This window comes from Typopeltis vanoorti, chromosome 7 (genome assembly GCF_054136105.1).
Source record: "Typopeltis vanoorti isolate ZY-2024b chromosome 7, IOZ_Tvanoo_1.0, whole genome shotgun sequence".
Taxonomy (NCBI): domain Eukaryota; kingdom Metazoa; phylum Arthropoda; class Arachnida; order Uropygi; family Thelyphonidae; genus Typopeltis; species Typopeltis vanoorti.
Window position 1 is genome coordinate 26,724,754 of NC_143555.1, and position 16,541 is coordinate 26,741,294.

The window sequence follows — 16,541 nt, forward strand, 5'->3', positions numbered from 1 at the left end:
AGTAATAATCTTAAAAACTGTCTCATTCACAATGTTGTTATGCAAAACCCCCTTGAGATGAGACAGTAATTCTTATACTAAAACAACAAGACTGACGAAGAGTATTCCTCTTAGAACATAAGAGGAACTTATTTTCTTTTGCTTGTAAGTTTGTGTTTCTGGTGTGTTCATATTACAATTCTTATATATTGTACCCCATATAGTGTTTCTGTGACAATTTTCATACTGGGATCATTAAACTGAAAATGAGTTTCAGCCACACTTCATTCAAAATGAAAATATAGACTATCCTTACTATGCTTATTTCATTAAGCACAGATCAATCTTTGTTTTTATAGTGGTCTCATTTACAATTATAGGAGATATTCTTGTGAACAAATCAGGGCTGCACAGGTTCATCTTAAAATTGTCTTCATTGGTATCAGCTTGATTTTTTTGTTCCAAATCAAAATTTGTTAAAACGTTGTGATTACCATGAGGGAATTGATGTGGAACCATGTAACATTTCTGCACATTCCCCCACGAAGTGTTATACACTTGTTACAACATTGCTGCATCATTTGCAATCCTCTGAGAAAAAAAGTCTTTCCCTTGTTGCATAAACCAGTTTTCAGCTACAGATATGACTTCATCTGTGGTAAATTTTGTTCCTTTCAAGTGTTTATTTAAATTTGGGAATAGGAAATGGATGAGGCCAAGTCTGGCACTTAAGGTGGATGAGGAAGACAGTGAAAGCCCAGGTTGTGTATTATCTGTTGGGTTTCATGTCCAGTGTGAGCAGGTGCGTTGTCCTGCAAAAATAACACACCTCTGATAATATAAAACGAGTTTTGATATGTATATAAAGTCAATATCAACAGTCCCTGATTACAAACGCATGATGAAAAGGACAGGAAGATTTGGAGCTTCCCTGGAGAGCATTCGAAGTAAATACAATTAACCACTGCTTTGAAATGAAACATATGAATAAGCAATATTTACTAATATTCATTAAGCGCCGAAATACCCAGGAAGCAAAGTTTGTGAACCAACACTGATGTGTGAATTTTTCCATTAAAATATAAAAAAAGAAATAATAAATAATAAAAGTTAAATACGTTTCTTTTAAAATAAAAAAAATCTACGTAGTCTTAAAACATTTTAAATTTGTTTTCGTTATTTCACGCCCCCCTCAACAAAACCTACGGCCCACAGCTTGGGAAGCGCTGTGCTAGGAGACCTGTAGTCTGCATGCCCCATTCTCTATGCCATAAGAGAAAAAGGTTGAAATGCACCAGGCTCCATGTGAACTAGACCCAAGAACAATGGGACTGGTATTGTTTAGACAAGTCCCAATCTGCTCTATAAAGCAATACCAGGCATGCTCTGATCTGGAGAGAACTAGAGACACAATGGTTCGGGGAGGCATTTTATTGGGTGAATGGCATTTTTTTTGTGCTCCCAAGCATAACCATAAATGCTGCAACTTATAGAGATGAGGTCCTGGATCTCTGTTTTTATACATGTGCTGAGCTGTAAAAGGACAAGACAATAATGCTCGTCCTCACTGATATGGACTGGCCAGCAACATATACTGTCCTTAATCCTACTGAGCATGTCTGGGATGCTCTACGTACACATGTTACTGTTCTCAATATTCCTTCCCAAAAAAAAAACCTTTAAGAGAATTAGCAGAGCTTTGCAAGAGCAATGGTTATTACCAACTGAGCTCTTTGACACAATAATAAACATTATGAAACATTGTTGCGAGTGCTTTATTGCTGTGAGGCATGACCACATTTTTTATAAAGGCACTTTGACAAGCTCATATTGATGTCTTGTTTTTGACCATTGTCATCATGTACTAATTTTTATCCATTATATATGACATAATGTATCAAAGCAAATAGTGAATAAAACTACACTGTTTTAATTTTTTATGAATGTTAAAATTAATTAAGATGAAACTATTTCAAATTATGTTAAAAACTTCAGCACTCTCCGCCCTTTATATTATGTTTTCCTTTTATATCACAATATGGAAACAAACCAAAATTCTAAATATTGATAATTAAAAACTTTATAGTATTAGAACAACAAAACAGTTTTCGTTAATATTATATACATACATATATATATAGATAGATAGATATTCATCAATGTTAAGAACAACTGTGGCGTTGCCTTTATCTGCGGGAAGAATAATTATATTTTTGTCGTTTTGTAACTTCTTAATAGCCTGTCATTCCGATGAAGAGATATTGTCTATAGGGGTTTGCCGTTATTGATGATGAAAATGGATTCAATCTGGAGTAAGTTTGCCTCTTGGGTAGGAAGAAAGGAGGTAGCTTTTTCGATTCTTTGTAAGTAATAATTCTTAATACTTAATAGCCTATCATCAGAATGACAGGCTATTAAGAAGTTACAAAACAACAAAAAAAGAAATATATATATATTTACATATCACCTAATACTATAATACTTATATCTCACAAGTAATTCTTGTAGAGAGGCTTATACGCTGGTTAAACATGATAACTAATAATTAAGGAATTGACAGCGTACACTAGAAATATAAATTAAATAAACTTTAATATATACTTCCCAATATTTCGGCACGTGCACACATATACGGTGCCCCCTGGCAGGCAGGCTATATTGGTAGTTCTAGGCCTTTGGGCTGAAGTTCTTCTGATAAATATTTCCCAAATTTGGGGCAGTCTCGTGCATCCAATTTTGTTGAGGTTTGGCATGTTCCTAAGGGCTGAGGCTGATTCCATGAATAGTCTTTCATATTTGAACTTGCTGCGGTGTATTACTGTGGCGAGTATCCAGAGCGTGGTCTGCAAGCCCAGAGTGGCTGTACTGGTGAAATCGGATGTAATCCTTGAGTTCTGAGATTGTGATATTTGCTGTCCTGCCTGTTTGGCCAAAGTAGGACAATTTACAGCTGCAAGGGACCTGGGAAGTGGTTGGTCTTTAGTGGGCGGATAAGGGATGCCAATTTTTTATGTGGTCTGTAACAAGTGGTCAAGTCATGTTTTTTTTTTTAAGATTTTGTTGATTTTTTCCTCGGACGTAGGGAATGGTGATGGATTTAGAGTAATATTTTTTTGTGAAGGGGGAGGTGGGTTGTGGATAACTGGTTTTAGTATTTCTTGGATTTTTTTTTTGGGGGGGGGGGGTAGCCATTGGCTGAGAAAGTGTCACGGATGTGATTTAGTTCAGTGGTTAGGGCGTGATCATTTGAACAGATTATTTTTGCCCTGTTGAATAGTGTCTTAATAACTCCATATTGTTGTGGGGGGAGGGTGATGGAATTGTTGATGAATGTATATGCCTATATGGGTGGGTTTTCTATAAGCTGAGAAAACCAAGGTTCCATCAGGTTGGCGGGTGACTAGTGTGTCTAGATAGGGGAGGTTATTGTTTTCCGGAAAGTATATATTAAAGCTTATTTAATTTATATTTCTAGTCTACACTGTCAATTCCTTAATTATTAGTTATCATGTTTAACCAGCGTATAAGCCTCGCTACAAGAATTACGATCATCCACGGAGATTCCTTCGCACGCAAGGCCCTCCATTATGGCAAACTGAAGCTAAAGTTATCCAGACAACTTAACCATCTGGCATTCCTAAAACGCTGCTGGGATAATCAAGTCATCCCTAACTGTGTAAAATCTTTCGTCTCACAGAAAGCTCTCCGTATCTACAACTGGGCGAGCCAGGCTTTACTTCGGGAGGAAATTACCGCTACACGTGGTTCCCTAGCCGACATAAACAGAGCAATTTACTGATAGAAAATGAGCTTTTACATACGCTTAATCACGAGCTTTGGTCAGTCCTACATGACATCTCGTGTACGGCAGCTAATAAAGAATTTGAATGAATACGGAGCCAACATATCAACAAGTTAGAAAAATTAATAAAGAACTCGGCGTCCAAACCTAAACTACAAACCAACACTGTAGTTAACCTTTCTTCATTTATCTTGAAGCCTGAAGCACTCAACGTTCTGTCACGTGGTCACAACTTTGCCATTGCCCCTAAGAAATTACTGGGCGAGGAATTAATGATCCTAATTGATATTGCTTTATAGAGCAGATTGGGACTTGTCTAAACAATACCAGTCCCATTGTTCTTGGGTCTAGTTCACATGGAGCCTGGTGCATTTCAACCTTTTTCTCTTATGGCATAGAGAATGGGGATGCAGACTATAGGTCTCCTAGCACAGTGCTTCCCAAGCTGTGGGCTGCGGCCCCCTTGGGGGCTATAGGTTTGTTGAGGGGGGCCGTGAAATAATGAAAACAAATTTAAAATGTTTTAAGACTAGGTAGATTTTTTTATTTTAAAAGAAACGTATTTAACTTTTATTATTTATTATTCCTTTTTTGTTATTTTTTATATTTTAATGGAAAAATTCACACATTGGTGTTGGTACACAAACTTTGCTTCCTGGGTATTTCGGCGCTTAATGAATATTAGTAAATATTGCTTATTCATATGTTTCATTTCAAAGCAGTGGTTAATTGTATTTACTTCGAATGCTCTCCAGGGAAGCTCCAAATCTTCCTGTCCTTTTCATCATGCGTTTGTAATCAGGGACTGTTGATATTGGCTTTATATACATATCAGAACTCATTTTATATTATCACTGTCATCCGAGCGGGTATTCGGTTACCAATAAAAGTTTCCCATGTACTTTACACATGAAAAAAAGCTTAAACAAGTTCACGTGGAGAGATAGTAACTCGCTTGCGGTGGTAAACAACACGCCCTCCCTAACAGCCACTATACTGCAGAGGCAATAAAAACAAGTACTTCTATTATGCAAGTGAATAAGGTAAGTGAATAAGGTCTGTGTAATATATTTCTCAAGAAATAGTGCAACAGGGATAAAAACACACTAATTAATGAATCACATGTCCCCTCATACAGAAACTAGGCTGTATAGATGGAAACAAAACCTTACGTTGCATGGGCAAACACAGTATCTAACTAAAAACTATTGTTATTAATTAGATGTGTGTGAGTTCGATTTCCCAAGCCAGCAATAAAATTCAACCGAACTTGTTAAAATTGTAAACGTGTTAAAATTAGTAAAAGTTTTAAAGTAAAGTTTTAAACTAATGAGTAAGTTCTAAAACTTATATATATATATATAATGAATGTTATAGAAGTTTCACATATGGAATTCGGTTGAAGAGAGTTAGCATTTCAACTCAATTGTCAGTTATGCTTTTATCTTTCGGTTGTGTGATCTTTTGTTATATCACACCAATCATATGCACTTCTTAATATCCTGTCATTGCTGTCTGTTTCGCGTTAGACTTAATTACCATAAAGGGAGAAAAATCACAAAAGAGAAAAATGTTCCTGGTCCAGGGATTCCCTTATTCAGGTAATATTCACTAATTTCATGTTGTTAGTCTGTGGTGTGCCAGTATCGGTAAGTGGTGTTATTATTTGATCTATTCTACATTAAAAAATTTAACCCTGAGATGGATAAGTGGCTGATTTAAAAAAAAAAAAAAAAAAAAAAAAAAATCCCACAAACAATCAGAAGAAGCAGAAACAGACTTAAAAAAAAAAAGGATAGTATTTTATATTTTACCAGAACAGCCTTCATCGTCTTCAGAACCAAACAGTAAGAGGAAAAAAATGTAATATGTGCATTCGAATTTTGCAATATTCGCTGTGTATGTTTTGTATTGAATATAAATACAATAAATATTATAATAATATATGTCTCTATTATGATTTTTTTTCGAGGGGGCCGTAAAATATTTTAATTTTTGCAAAGACATCCAGAAGTTTGGGAAGCACTTTCCTAGCAGACAGACCACCTTCATGAAGCCCTCTGCACACAGCTGAAGTGGATATCAATGTTCCTGTAGTGGATATTGGTTACCCACTGTGGGTTGTAGCCTTCCCTCATTGTATCTCCAGGGTGTTTGTAACTGTCATAATTTGTTCCACGGTTATTGATTACTTCAGCTGGCCTCTAGTCTTTTGCTCACCCAATTCATCAGTTAAATGATGTCGTGCAGCCATATCCAAGAATTTTGCTATTACACAATCTCTTGTTTTCACTCCAGATACAAAATGGTAAACTACTCGGAAATGCATACTTTTATTCTGTAGCTTATACTCTAAAAACTCGATGTAGCTTAAAAATACCAAAGCGCTTTACATCGATTTTTACATATTTCAAGTCTATTGAGAACTGTAAATAACCTTGTTTGTTTCTATGTTTTTTACGCTAGATAATTTTTTAAGTAACCCTATGGAAATTAATTATATTTACTCCTTTAACTAAAGTTTCTAGAATGTCAAAAACAAAGGCAATGCTTTGCATCGGAACCTTGTGTAATAGCTATGTATAAAGAGCACAAGAAAGTTGTTTTCCATAAAGTGTATGTAAGAGGTGGTTGCAGGCTCTGAGCATAAACATCTTCGGAGTTTGTATCAAAGAGATCTGCTAGTTTCAGAAAAGTTTCCGCTGCCCAACAAAACAATGAAAAAGAGTGCATGGACGAGAAGAAAGAATGCGCTTGCCTTATCAAAAGGATCAAGGAGAAATGCCAATTTTCTTCGGCGTTTACAACCCTTAGTGCAAACTCCGGAGAGCGGGAAAATAAAAAGGGACTGAGCGGAACATTGGAAGGCAGTCGTCGGCAGAGAGTCATCAGAAGTCGGCAAAAGAGGAGAGGAAGGCCCCAGTTACTAAAAAGAGAGGCAGTTGGAACCACAGCAGAGGACAGTCAGAACCAGAGCAGAGGCGAGCTGTAGACCATAGGCAGAGTCTGAACCAGAGGCAGTCGCAGAGAACCAGAAGTTACGGCGAACCCGAGCCAAGAGGGTGGGATGTCCTTTTTGCTAAGAAGTCAACCAGAGTCAAAGGCTGCAGAACGATCTTCAAGCCTGAAATAAAGTATGCTGAAACTTCTTGCCTGAGCTTTTTTGAATACCGGAAAATTTGCAGTCCAAGGCCTGACAGTAATCCAACAAACCCCCCCCCCCCCCCTTGAAGCAAGACTCGCCAGATGAAAGCCAAGGCCTGAGGAAAGAAAAAGGGCATAGAAACTTTTATGCAGAACCTTTTGAAGAATGTGACAAAGAGCCTCTGTAAGTTCCATCTTTAATTGTAAATTACTTTTGTAATCTAGGAGATATGTTATAGATGGACTGATAAGAATTAGTATTCAGGAGTATCTAAGAAAGTCCTCTGATCTGTTATTGATTGAAATATAACTTGTGAGATAACTTGGCATAGTTAGCCAATCTTTTTGAGAGTAAATTAGTGTCAGTAAGTTAAATACGCAGAGGAGTAATTGAGTAATTATATTATAGTTATCTAGTTTTGAAAAAAGAGTTTGGTTGTTTATGCTAAAAGTGTAAAGGATAAGTGGTGAGAGTAACCTACCTATCACTTATTTAATGTACTTTGTAATTAAATGTGTTTTATTTATATGCAAATAGTGCTGCCTGATTTTTTTATTTTTACAACTGCACTATTCTTAAAAAAATAATCACACTGCTGAGCAGAAAACAACTAAAGTAATAAAATTGCAGTTTAAGTACTTAAGAACGACGACTGTTTATATAAACTTTGTTGAAGGAACTCATGCTAGTAAGAGAGGGAGAGAGAGAGAGAGAAAGAGATCTATTGGACGTCTGCCTATATAAAAATACTGGTGGTGCAGTCTTACAAATAAATTTTCCAGTGTTCATAGGCATATGACTAGTAAATACGGAAGGTGGATAAACATAGTACGCAGTAGAATAAGTTAGGAAGATTACAAGAGAAAAAGCACACACTGCTAATTAGAATAACAGTATTTCAAAGGTGCAGTAACCAAGCTAGCTTTATAAATAACAAGTAATAGCATGCACACACATTACAATACCACTGACATATACAACTGACAGCTCCACTGATTTGTATATCTCACTCAGCATCACCTTTTCTATAATGTATCTGGCTTTCATATCCCCCCCCCCCCCCCAACTTATCATGATTTTTACTTTTTTCTTTAATTTATGGAAACCATTGTATATTTATTATTGATCACCAGGGTTCCCCAAACTTTTTCTATGACGGAACACTTCACAAATCCTGAAATTTTCATGGAACACCCTGGTTATTTTGTAATGTATTAATTGTTAATTATTTTTGCTGATATTTTTATTAATTAATAATTAATAATTGATCATTAATTATTAATTAATAATTAAATAAACATCAACAAGACAAAATACATGATCATCAGCAAACATCCAGCCTCATCAATGAAACTGACACTCAATGGGAAAAATATTGATCAAGTGTCAAGATATAAATATCTTGGTTGCTGGCTTAATGAATGGTGGGATCCAGAAATAGATATAAAGACAAGGATTGAAGTTGCACGACAGTCCTTCATGAAAATGAGAACACTATTCTGCAATAAAGACCTAAACATGGAAGTCAGATGCCAAATGCTGAAATGCTACGTGTGGTCTATTCTGCTCTATGGAGTTGAAACATGGACATTGAAGGCGACAACCATCAAGAAAATCGAAGCCTTTGAGATGTGGCTATACAGAAGAATGCTAAAGATATCATGGACAGAAAAAATTACCAATGAAGATGTCTTAAAATCCATTGGCAAAGCTAAACATCTTGTACAAATAATCAAGAAACGAAAAACATCATATCTTGGACACATCATGAGAAACAGCAAATACCAACTTCTACAAACTATTTTGGTAGGAAGAATTGATGGCAAAGGAACTAGAGGAAGAAAAAGAATATCATGGTTTGACAACATCAAGACGTGGACAGGAAAGAGCAGTGCACAACTGCTCAGATTAGCACAAGAGCGCAGTTTGTTCGCCAAGATGGTCGCTGACCTTCGCTAGAAGATAGCACAATAAGAAGAAGAAACATCAATTAAACATAAACATCATTAAATTAATTTGTGCTGATTTTCATTGACATATCCCATTCTGATTACCAAAAATTTATAATATTATAAGTACTTAAGAGTGAATGTAGACTTTTTCTTCTGTGCGCTGGTAGTTTCCCCCTCCTTTTGTACATCCTGGAGATTGCTTTTTAGGCTCGTGGTGGATGACTCCCTATTTGCTCTGTCACAAACACCTTCAATAAGAGATTTCTTAACACCAAAATTAAACAAAGTGCCTTGTCTCTTATATTAGAATTTAAATCTGTATTCCTATTACTTGTAAAAAAATCACGGCACTTTGGTTTCAGACAATCATTATCTATTAATACTGAACATATTCAGTATTAATAGATTTTAGAACCGGATACAGACTACCTTGATCTTCAATTTTAGTGGAAAAATTTTCTTTATATTTCCTTCTGATTGGTCACTAACATTTGCAACAGATGTTATTTCTTTCAGTTTTGAGAACAGAGGATATGTCGCCCATTGTTGTAATCGGCTTGCAGGCAGTTTTCATGACCGGTCATAAACAGCGGTATTCCCTTTCCCGAATGTTGAAAGGTTTCGATGTGTGAAAATTGACAATACACAGATGTTATTAGGCGTTCTGGGTCTGAGCTTTTCGACATATTCACGAATATTATTCTCCTCAGAATATTTCCACTATTAAATATTTATTCATGAAAAATGCTTAGAGAACTAAAATTCAGTTCTCTAAGCATAAATTCAGGAGAATTTCTCACGGAACACTTATTCACCTTCCATGGAATACAGTTTGGGAAACCTTGGGTTATACAACTGTTGCACTCCTGCTATTCTCCTAACATTATTTTTGCTTATTGTAATACTAATTCATCTGTTAAGAAGATGGGATATGTACAGCTGACTCTTGTAGAGAACTTCTTTTCTCTATCACTTCTCTTCAACAAATGTTTTTTTCTTATTCCTTCAATTTCACAGTATTGAGGATTAGATTAAAGCATCTTTTGATTATTAAGATAGTAAATTTCTTTTCATTTTATTTTTTATTTTTAGCTCTGGAGACTCTCTTCAATGACAGAAAATCCAGCTATTTCTTCAACAGAGGATGGTTTCAAAAGCTGGGCATGGGAATTACTATTTACACTTCGTTTGCATCTCTTTGATCTTCCTACTACATTTTGGCCTCAAGTATTTTCTGGAAATATTTCTACAAGAACAATTCCTGACCTGCATACTAACCCAGATCTTCATCCATTAATTCAGTGTATTCACGATAAGCAACCAATGGCTTGCTATGTTGCCCTTGTGATGACAAATATTGGACATAGGTATGCTTGAGAAAGTTACTTGTATAGTTTATATATTTTTCATGCTTAGTCTGTACAGCAGGTATAGAAATTTCTGTTGAATTTTTTTCAGTATAACTATTCATCTATAGTAATAAGCTGCCTTATGACGCTTTGCTTTATGATGATCTGCTCAGACACTTATATTATAGATGTCCATTTGTATGGACATCTATAATTTATGTCCATAAATTATAGATATCCTAGTTCAAGAATGCTGCACTTTGGTGAAGCATTCTTTAACTAGGTTTATTTGCTCTTCATTGCCTACTACATCTCTTTGTCTTTCACTGTGAATTATAAACTTTTTATGACTATTTTATTGTATTGTTCTTAATAATGGCATATAAAATTCAAAGTAGGGGTGCTGTTGCTTCATTGAAAAGAAGAAGAAGAAGTTGCCTAAACCTATTACATTACATGCTAAGATTAAAATTATTAAATTTAGTAATGATGTATTCAATATAGAAATGCCACAGGCTAAACTAGTCTACCGTTGCTGTTACAATTGTTAAAAACAAAGATAAGTTCTAAATGAATTTTAGTGAAAGTGAAATGAATTTTCAGTTAATAGTAACCGTAACAGTTAATTTAACACTTTTAATGATATAGATTGATGTCCAAACTGGTTGGCCTGTTGTTTAAAACAAAGCTATAAAAACTGTTTTGTTTGCCTATCTGATGTAAATAAATGCTTTAAGCCATTTACACACACTCATCTACTTGGTAAAAACATTACTAAGCATTTACATGATCTGCAAGTGGGAGGGATGCAAGGATTCATTCCACAATAGTGATCTGGAGCCTAATATGTGTTATATGCCTGGGGTATGCCTGTATTCATTTATGAAGCTCTTTATGCAGTGGTTGTTTTGATATATATATGATCAAAATGTTAAATTCTTTTTAAAATAACCCATGTAAATTCATTTAGTATTGAGTGAATTTCCTTTTCTGTCCAAAACAAAATCCTTGTGCAAATGTATATTGGGCAGTATCTTTATGATTATTAGATATTTGTGTCTGTTGATAATGTTGACAACATAATTTTCTTATTTTCATATTCTTCTTTAATTATTATTTTTTAAGGTGTATTTTTATATTGGTTCCATAAGAACTTAGGTGCTGGTTAGGGTTGTGAAGATGCAATCTGTTGACATTTTTCTTGAAAAGTTCGAGGTTGTGAATTGATGAGGAACACAACAAAAATGGCTTTTCTAGAGGATAGAGGAAAATGTAATAAAAGAGAAAGAGGAGAAGTAGAATCTTTCATCTGCAGATGAAATGAAAAGGAATGTAAGGTAGGCTGCTGCTTCTGTTTTAATAGGCTCTGCTGAAAATTGAGGAAGATAGATGCTTGTTCACTACAACAATGCCATTGAAAGAAAAGTAGAAAAGATGCAAAGCTGAAACAGTGTGTGTCTGTGAGATAATGGTTTAATCGAGTCATTGGAGAAGGCATCATCTGAATTACACTTCTCTTAACATCATCGGAAATTTTTTCAAGTTTCATCATTCAAATATGTGAGCAGAATTCTAAGGATGGACAGAGTTAGGATATGTACAGAGTAAGTAGCTGGACAAATGTGACTACTTGGATGTGGGTAAAATGGAGAATGAAGGCCTTTATGCCATTACGAATATTATTTCTGGAATACATTAGAAGTATTCTTGACCATGGTAGTAATTGACCAACCTATTTTCCAAACAAAAGTGCTTGAAATACTGCTGACACTTCTTTCCACATAAAGATCTATGCTCATCTAGTATAGACAACCTCGCTGTCCACAAGACTGATTACATGGTCAGTTTTCATGTTTCCTCCTGAAATCCCAATTAAAAATATCTTTGATCTAATCCAAGTTGAATTTCCTCCTGTTATCTCAGCTTGTTTCAGTTCACCATGAACTCAGGTTTTCATTTGGCAAGGAAAATTCTACAAACAGAGGATGACTCCTCCACTTTTTTTCATGCTTGAGCAACGTCTTTATGGAAAAGAAGCACAGATTTGCGGAAGCCATTCTGCTTCCTCAAATTTGTTTAAGAATACTACACAGATGATGTTATCCATTTGGCCACATGGTCCCAGAGACACACACACTGATCAGTGTTTTAACACATCTGAACAGCCACCCTTCCAGGATTTAGTTCACTTTAGAAAACTAAAACAACAACAGTCTTCACCGACTAGATATCTTGTTTATATCACAACCAGATGAATTCCCTGCCATTCTTTCTCTACAAAAAATGCACGTGCATGCACACACAGATATACCTACTAACAGTTATGCCATCCTCCTCCACCCCCATTCAACAATATGGCATTGTAAAAATTTCAGATATGCAGGTAATTGATTTCCTCATACACAATACCTTTCTAGTCACTGGCTGCTGTTTCCATCAGATTAAAACTAAATAATTAATAATACCTCCACAGTCTCCCTCCCAAATATCAGTAAAATTATTGATTGAGTGATTGTTTGCTGTCTTTCTGCAAATGGTTTATTGGTACAAAGACAGCAAAGATTATAGCAGTATACAAGATAAGAATAAATAGTAATAAAGTGATAAATTAGCAAATAATATGTTTCTTACAAAAAAAAAAAATTCAAAAAAATTTATAAATTTTGCAATGCAGTATCTACACAAAATAGAATTGATACTCAAATGTGCTTATATAAATTAATTCTGTGAAAAAGTTAAAAATGTCTGGACGATTGTGTATATCTCAGCTAGATTAGTAAAAATTTCATTTCTCTCTAATGTGAAATGCTGGGACTTCACCAGAATATGACAAATGATAACTTCCAACCAGTTCGAAATAGCTGTCAGACCAGTCAAACCTTATCAAAATGGACGAATAAGAGGTGAATATACGAACGATTGGGCTAGCGATTGTTGCTACCTACAAGGTCTGGCTTGGCCAATTCGTAAACACTGAGTGTATTCCTGTAAGCTCTCTGATCAAATTTCATACAGAACTTTTATAGTTTCTGTATTCAGCTTTGAAATAATGCTGGATTTAATATCCACTTGATTTTTATAGTTCTTCTTTTCATTTCAGCATAGTTATGTGATCCTGTCCATGATCTTATATCATGAAACCATGTACTTCTTTTTTTACATCTTGATCCTCTTCCCATAATCTTTCCTTCTAAAACTGTTAGTGTCCTTTGTCCTGCTGATCTTCTCAATACATGTCCTGCCAGTCTCATCTTTATCTCTGGATCATTTCCTGCAATAAAGATTTCTGGGTTTTCATTCTCTGTAGTACCTCTGCATTTGTCACGTGCTCTGTCCATGAGATTTTCAGGGTTCTTCTGTAGCACCACATTTCAAAGGCCTCTGTCTGTTTTACTCTCCTCTCGACTACCAAGGTTTCACTTTCACATGTGAAAACTGGCCAAACTAATGTTCTTGTCATTCTCTTGTTTGTCTCTATACTCACAGAACTTCTGTGCAGATCACCATTTGATAATTTTATCATGCCTAAATTTATGATCTTGACTGTTCTCTTCTAATTGCATCAATCACACAATGTATGGTCCCAGTTCGATAATGGTTCAATTCAATTAGTACCGATTAGGTCACTGCTAAATGATGGATGCATCATTTAGCTTTGCCAGACAGAAAAAATGGTTGCATTACTACCCACTGAAAGGAACTTGATTCTGACACATCTGAAAATGTATTGGATATTTTTCCAGAGGAAGAGATGGACACTCGTCGTCACACTTACCAAAATCTAATTAGAAATAGAAACCTGATAAGGGCAAGTCCTCAAAATCCCCGAAAACCAGACAAGTCTGCCAAGCTTAAACAATAGATAAATTTTTGCAATGGAACTGTCATGACTTTTGGCAGAATATTGATGATGTCAAGCACCTACTGCAGAAACATAAACCTTTCTGTTTTCAGGAATTTATTTAAAACCCAGTGAGGATCCTATCTTCAGGAATATCACTCTTGTATGTAGTGACAGAACAAGAGATGACCTTGCATGTGAGCAGTCATTCTCCTTTCCGTTATGTTCAGCTCAATACTGCTCTGGAAGCAATAGCAATTTGCCTATCTGTGGGGTTTCAAATCACAATATACTTAGTGTATTTCCTACCAGGTTCTAAATATGAAATGGAACTCGAAAATCTCATAATGCAACTGCATCAGCAGATACTTCTAATGTGTGACTTTAATGGACATAATGAAAGACAAGGTCATGTCTTTCATTATGACAGTCAAAGCCAACAATTGTCATCTCATTGGTCTGAGTAGCTGACTTTGTAAAGTCTTGGAAAAAATGGTAAATGAGAGTCTTCTGAAGTACTCTGAAAGTAACAAACTTCTTTCCAACACGCATAATGTGGTTTTTGTAGATAACGATCAACTTTGGACCATTAGGTACATTTAGAAACATAAGAGTTATTTTCCTGGAATGAGATGGTTTCAGTGTTCAATGACATGGAAAAAGCCTACTACACAGCCTGGAGGTATGGCATCTTAAAAGACCTCTTTAATCATGGTATGAGAGGGGAACCTGTGTTTATTAAGAACTTTCTATCCAGAAATATATTGCAGTCTGAGTGGGAAGCACATTATCTCAGGCATATCATCAAGGCTCTTTCTGTAGTGTGACCCTCTTCACTATTAAAGCTTACTCATTTACTGTACAGCTTCCTCTCACAGTAAGCAATTTTCTCCATGTCAATGATTTCACAATTTACTGTAACTATTGGAATTAGGACCACTAAAACACAGCTTCAACAAGGAATCGATAATGTCTTTTTATGGGCTCTTTGTCATGGGTTCGGATTATCTGCAGAACCTGAACCTCACCAAGAAATTCACTCTCCACCCCAATCATGATATTAGAATGTGACCAACTATTTATTCTCCTAGTTCCAGAAGCCAACTTTTTGGGATTCACCTATAATAGAAAGCTAACTTTATTTGCTCATCTTTGCAATAAAAAAGTATTAATATATTCTGCACTCTACCTGTATGAATGAGTGCTAATCGATGTTCTTTTCTCCACATTAATCATGCACTTGTACATTCAAAGCTTGATTATGGGTCCCTGCTTTACAGTTCTGCAAGAGAGAACATGCAACCCAATCCATCATCATCAGGATATCCTGTTAGCTACCAATGTTTTCGCATATCACCCGTTCAAAACCTTTATGTTGAACCCCCTTTAAAACTTTTTGGGATTCACCTATAATAGAAAGCTAACTTTATTTGCTCATCTTTGCAATAAAAAAGTATTAATATATTCTGCACTCTACCTGTATTGAATGAGTGCTAATCGATGTTCTTTTCTCCACATTAATCATGCACTTGTACATTCAAAGCTTGATTATGGGTCCCCGCTTTACAGTTCTGCAAGGGAGAACATGCAACCCAATCCATCATCATCAGGATATCCTGTTAGCTACCAATGTTTTCGCATATCACCCATTCAAAACCTTTATGTTGAACCCCCTTTATCACCTAGACAAAAAGATTTATCTATTAATTATGCCCTAAAATTAAAGTCCATTCCCGATCATCCTACATGGACTAGTCTCTTTTCTCTACATTGGGGGTACCTGTATCACACACCTCAGACTGCCATTAATCCTTTTGGTATGCTCTTTAGAGGCTATGGAAGTTACTGGCATGAGTGTTGGCAACATTACCTGTATCAAAGAAAAGAACATTTCTCCATGGCAGGCTTGCACTCAAACCAGCAACCTCTCACTTTGTCAACTACAGAATTCTCATACCCTCTGTCTACATTTGATTGTTCATTACACACAGAGCAGCCCACTCTAATTTCTTGCCCATCTGTACTGATGGTTCAAGATCATAGGATCTCTGTTGGCTGTGCTGCTGTGTTTCCAAGCAGTGCAATCTCCAACTACATCCTACTCAGTTGCATTTAGTATACAGCAGAATTGCATGCCATTCAGCATGCAGTTGTGCATATCAAAGAAAACTCATACCAAAAGTGTATAATTGATACATACTTTTTGAGTTCTTTACAGGCTATCTTCTCTCCAGTGTATAATCCACCCAGAGCTTGGTGAGGTACTTCAACTCTTGTACAAAATAAAGACCCCTAATTTCAGTGTTGTGTTGGATTCCCCATCTGCACTGGAATTAAGGGAAATGAAATCATAGATGCACCTGCTAGATCAGTTCATACTTTCTCTACATGCTGTTTTACAATTCCTTATACTGACTGCATGCATGCACCCACCCACCCACCCACCCACACACACACACACAGGTTATAAAAT

At 35.8% G+C, this 16,541-nt stretch overlaps 1 protein-coding gene across 3 annotated transcripts in view; it reads left to right on the top strand.

Moving 5' to 3' along the window:
- The window catches only part of Epg5 (ectopic P-granules autophagy protein 5), a 923,436-nt gene that overhangs the window by 371,955 nt on the left and 534,940 nt on the right, over positions 1 to 16,541 (top strand). For all 3 annotated transcript variants that reach the window (XM_090395201.1, XM_090395199.1, XM_090395200.1), the window contains exon 17: positions 9,971 to 10,245. In XM_090395201.1, coding sequence (XP_090251327.1) covers positions 9,971 to 10,245 — 275 coding nt within the window. The remainder of the gene's footprint in view (positions 1 to 9,970; positions 10,246 to 16,541) is intronic.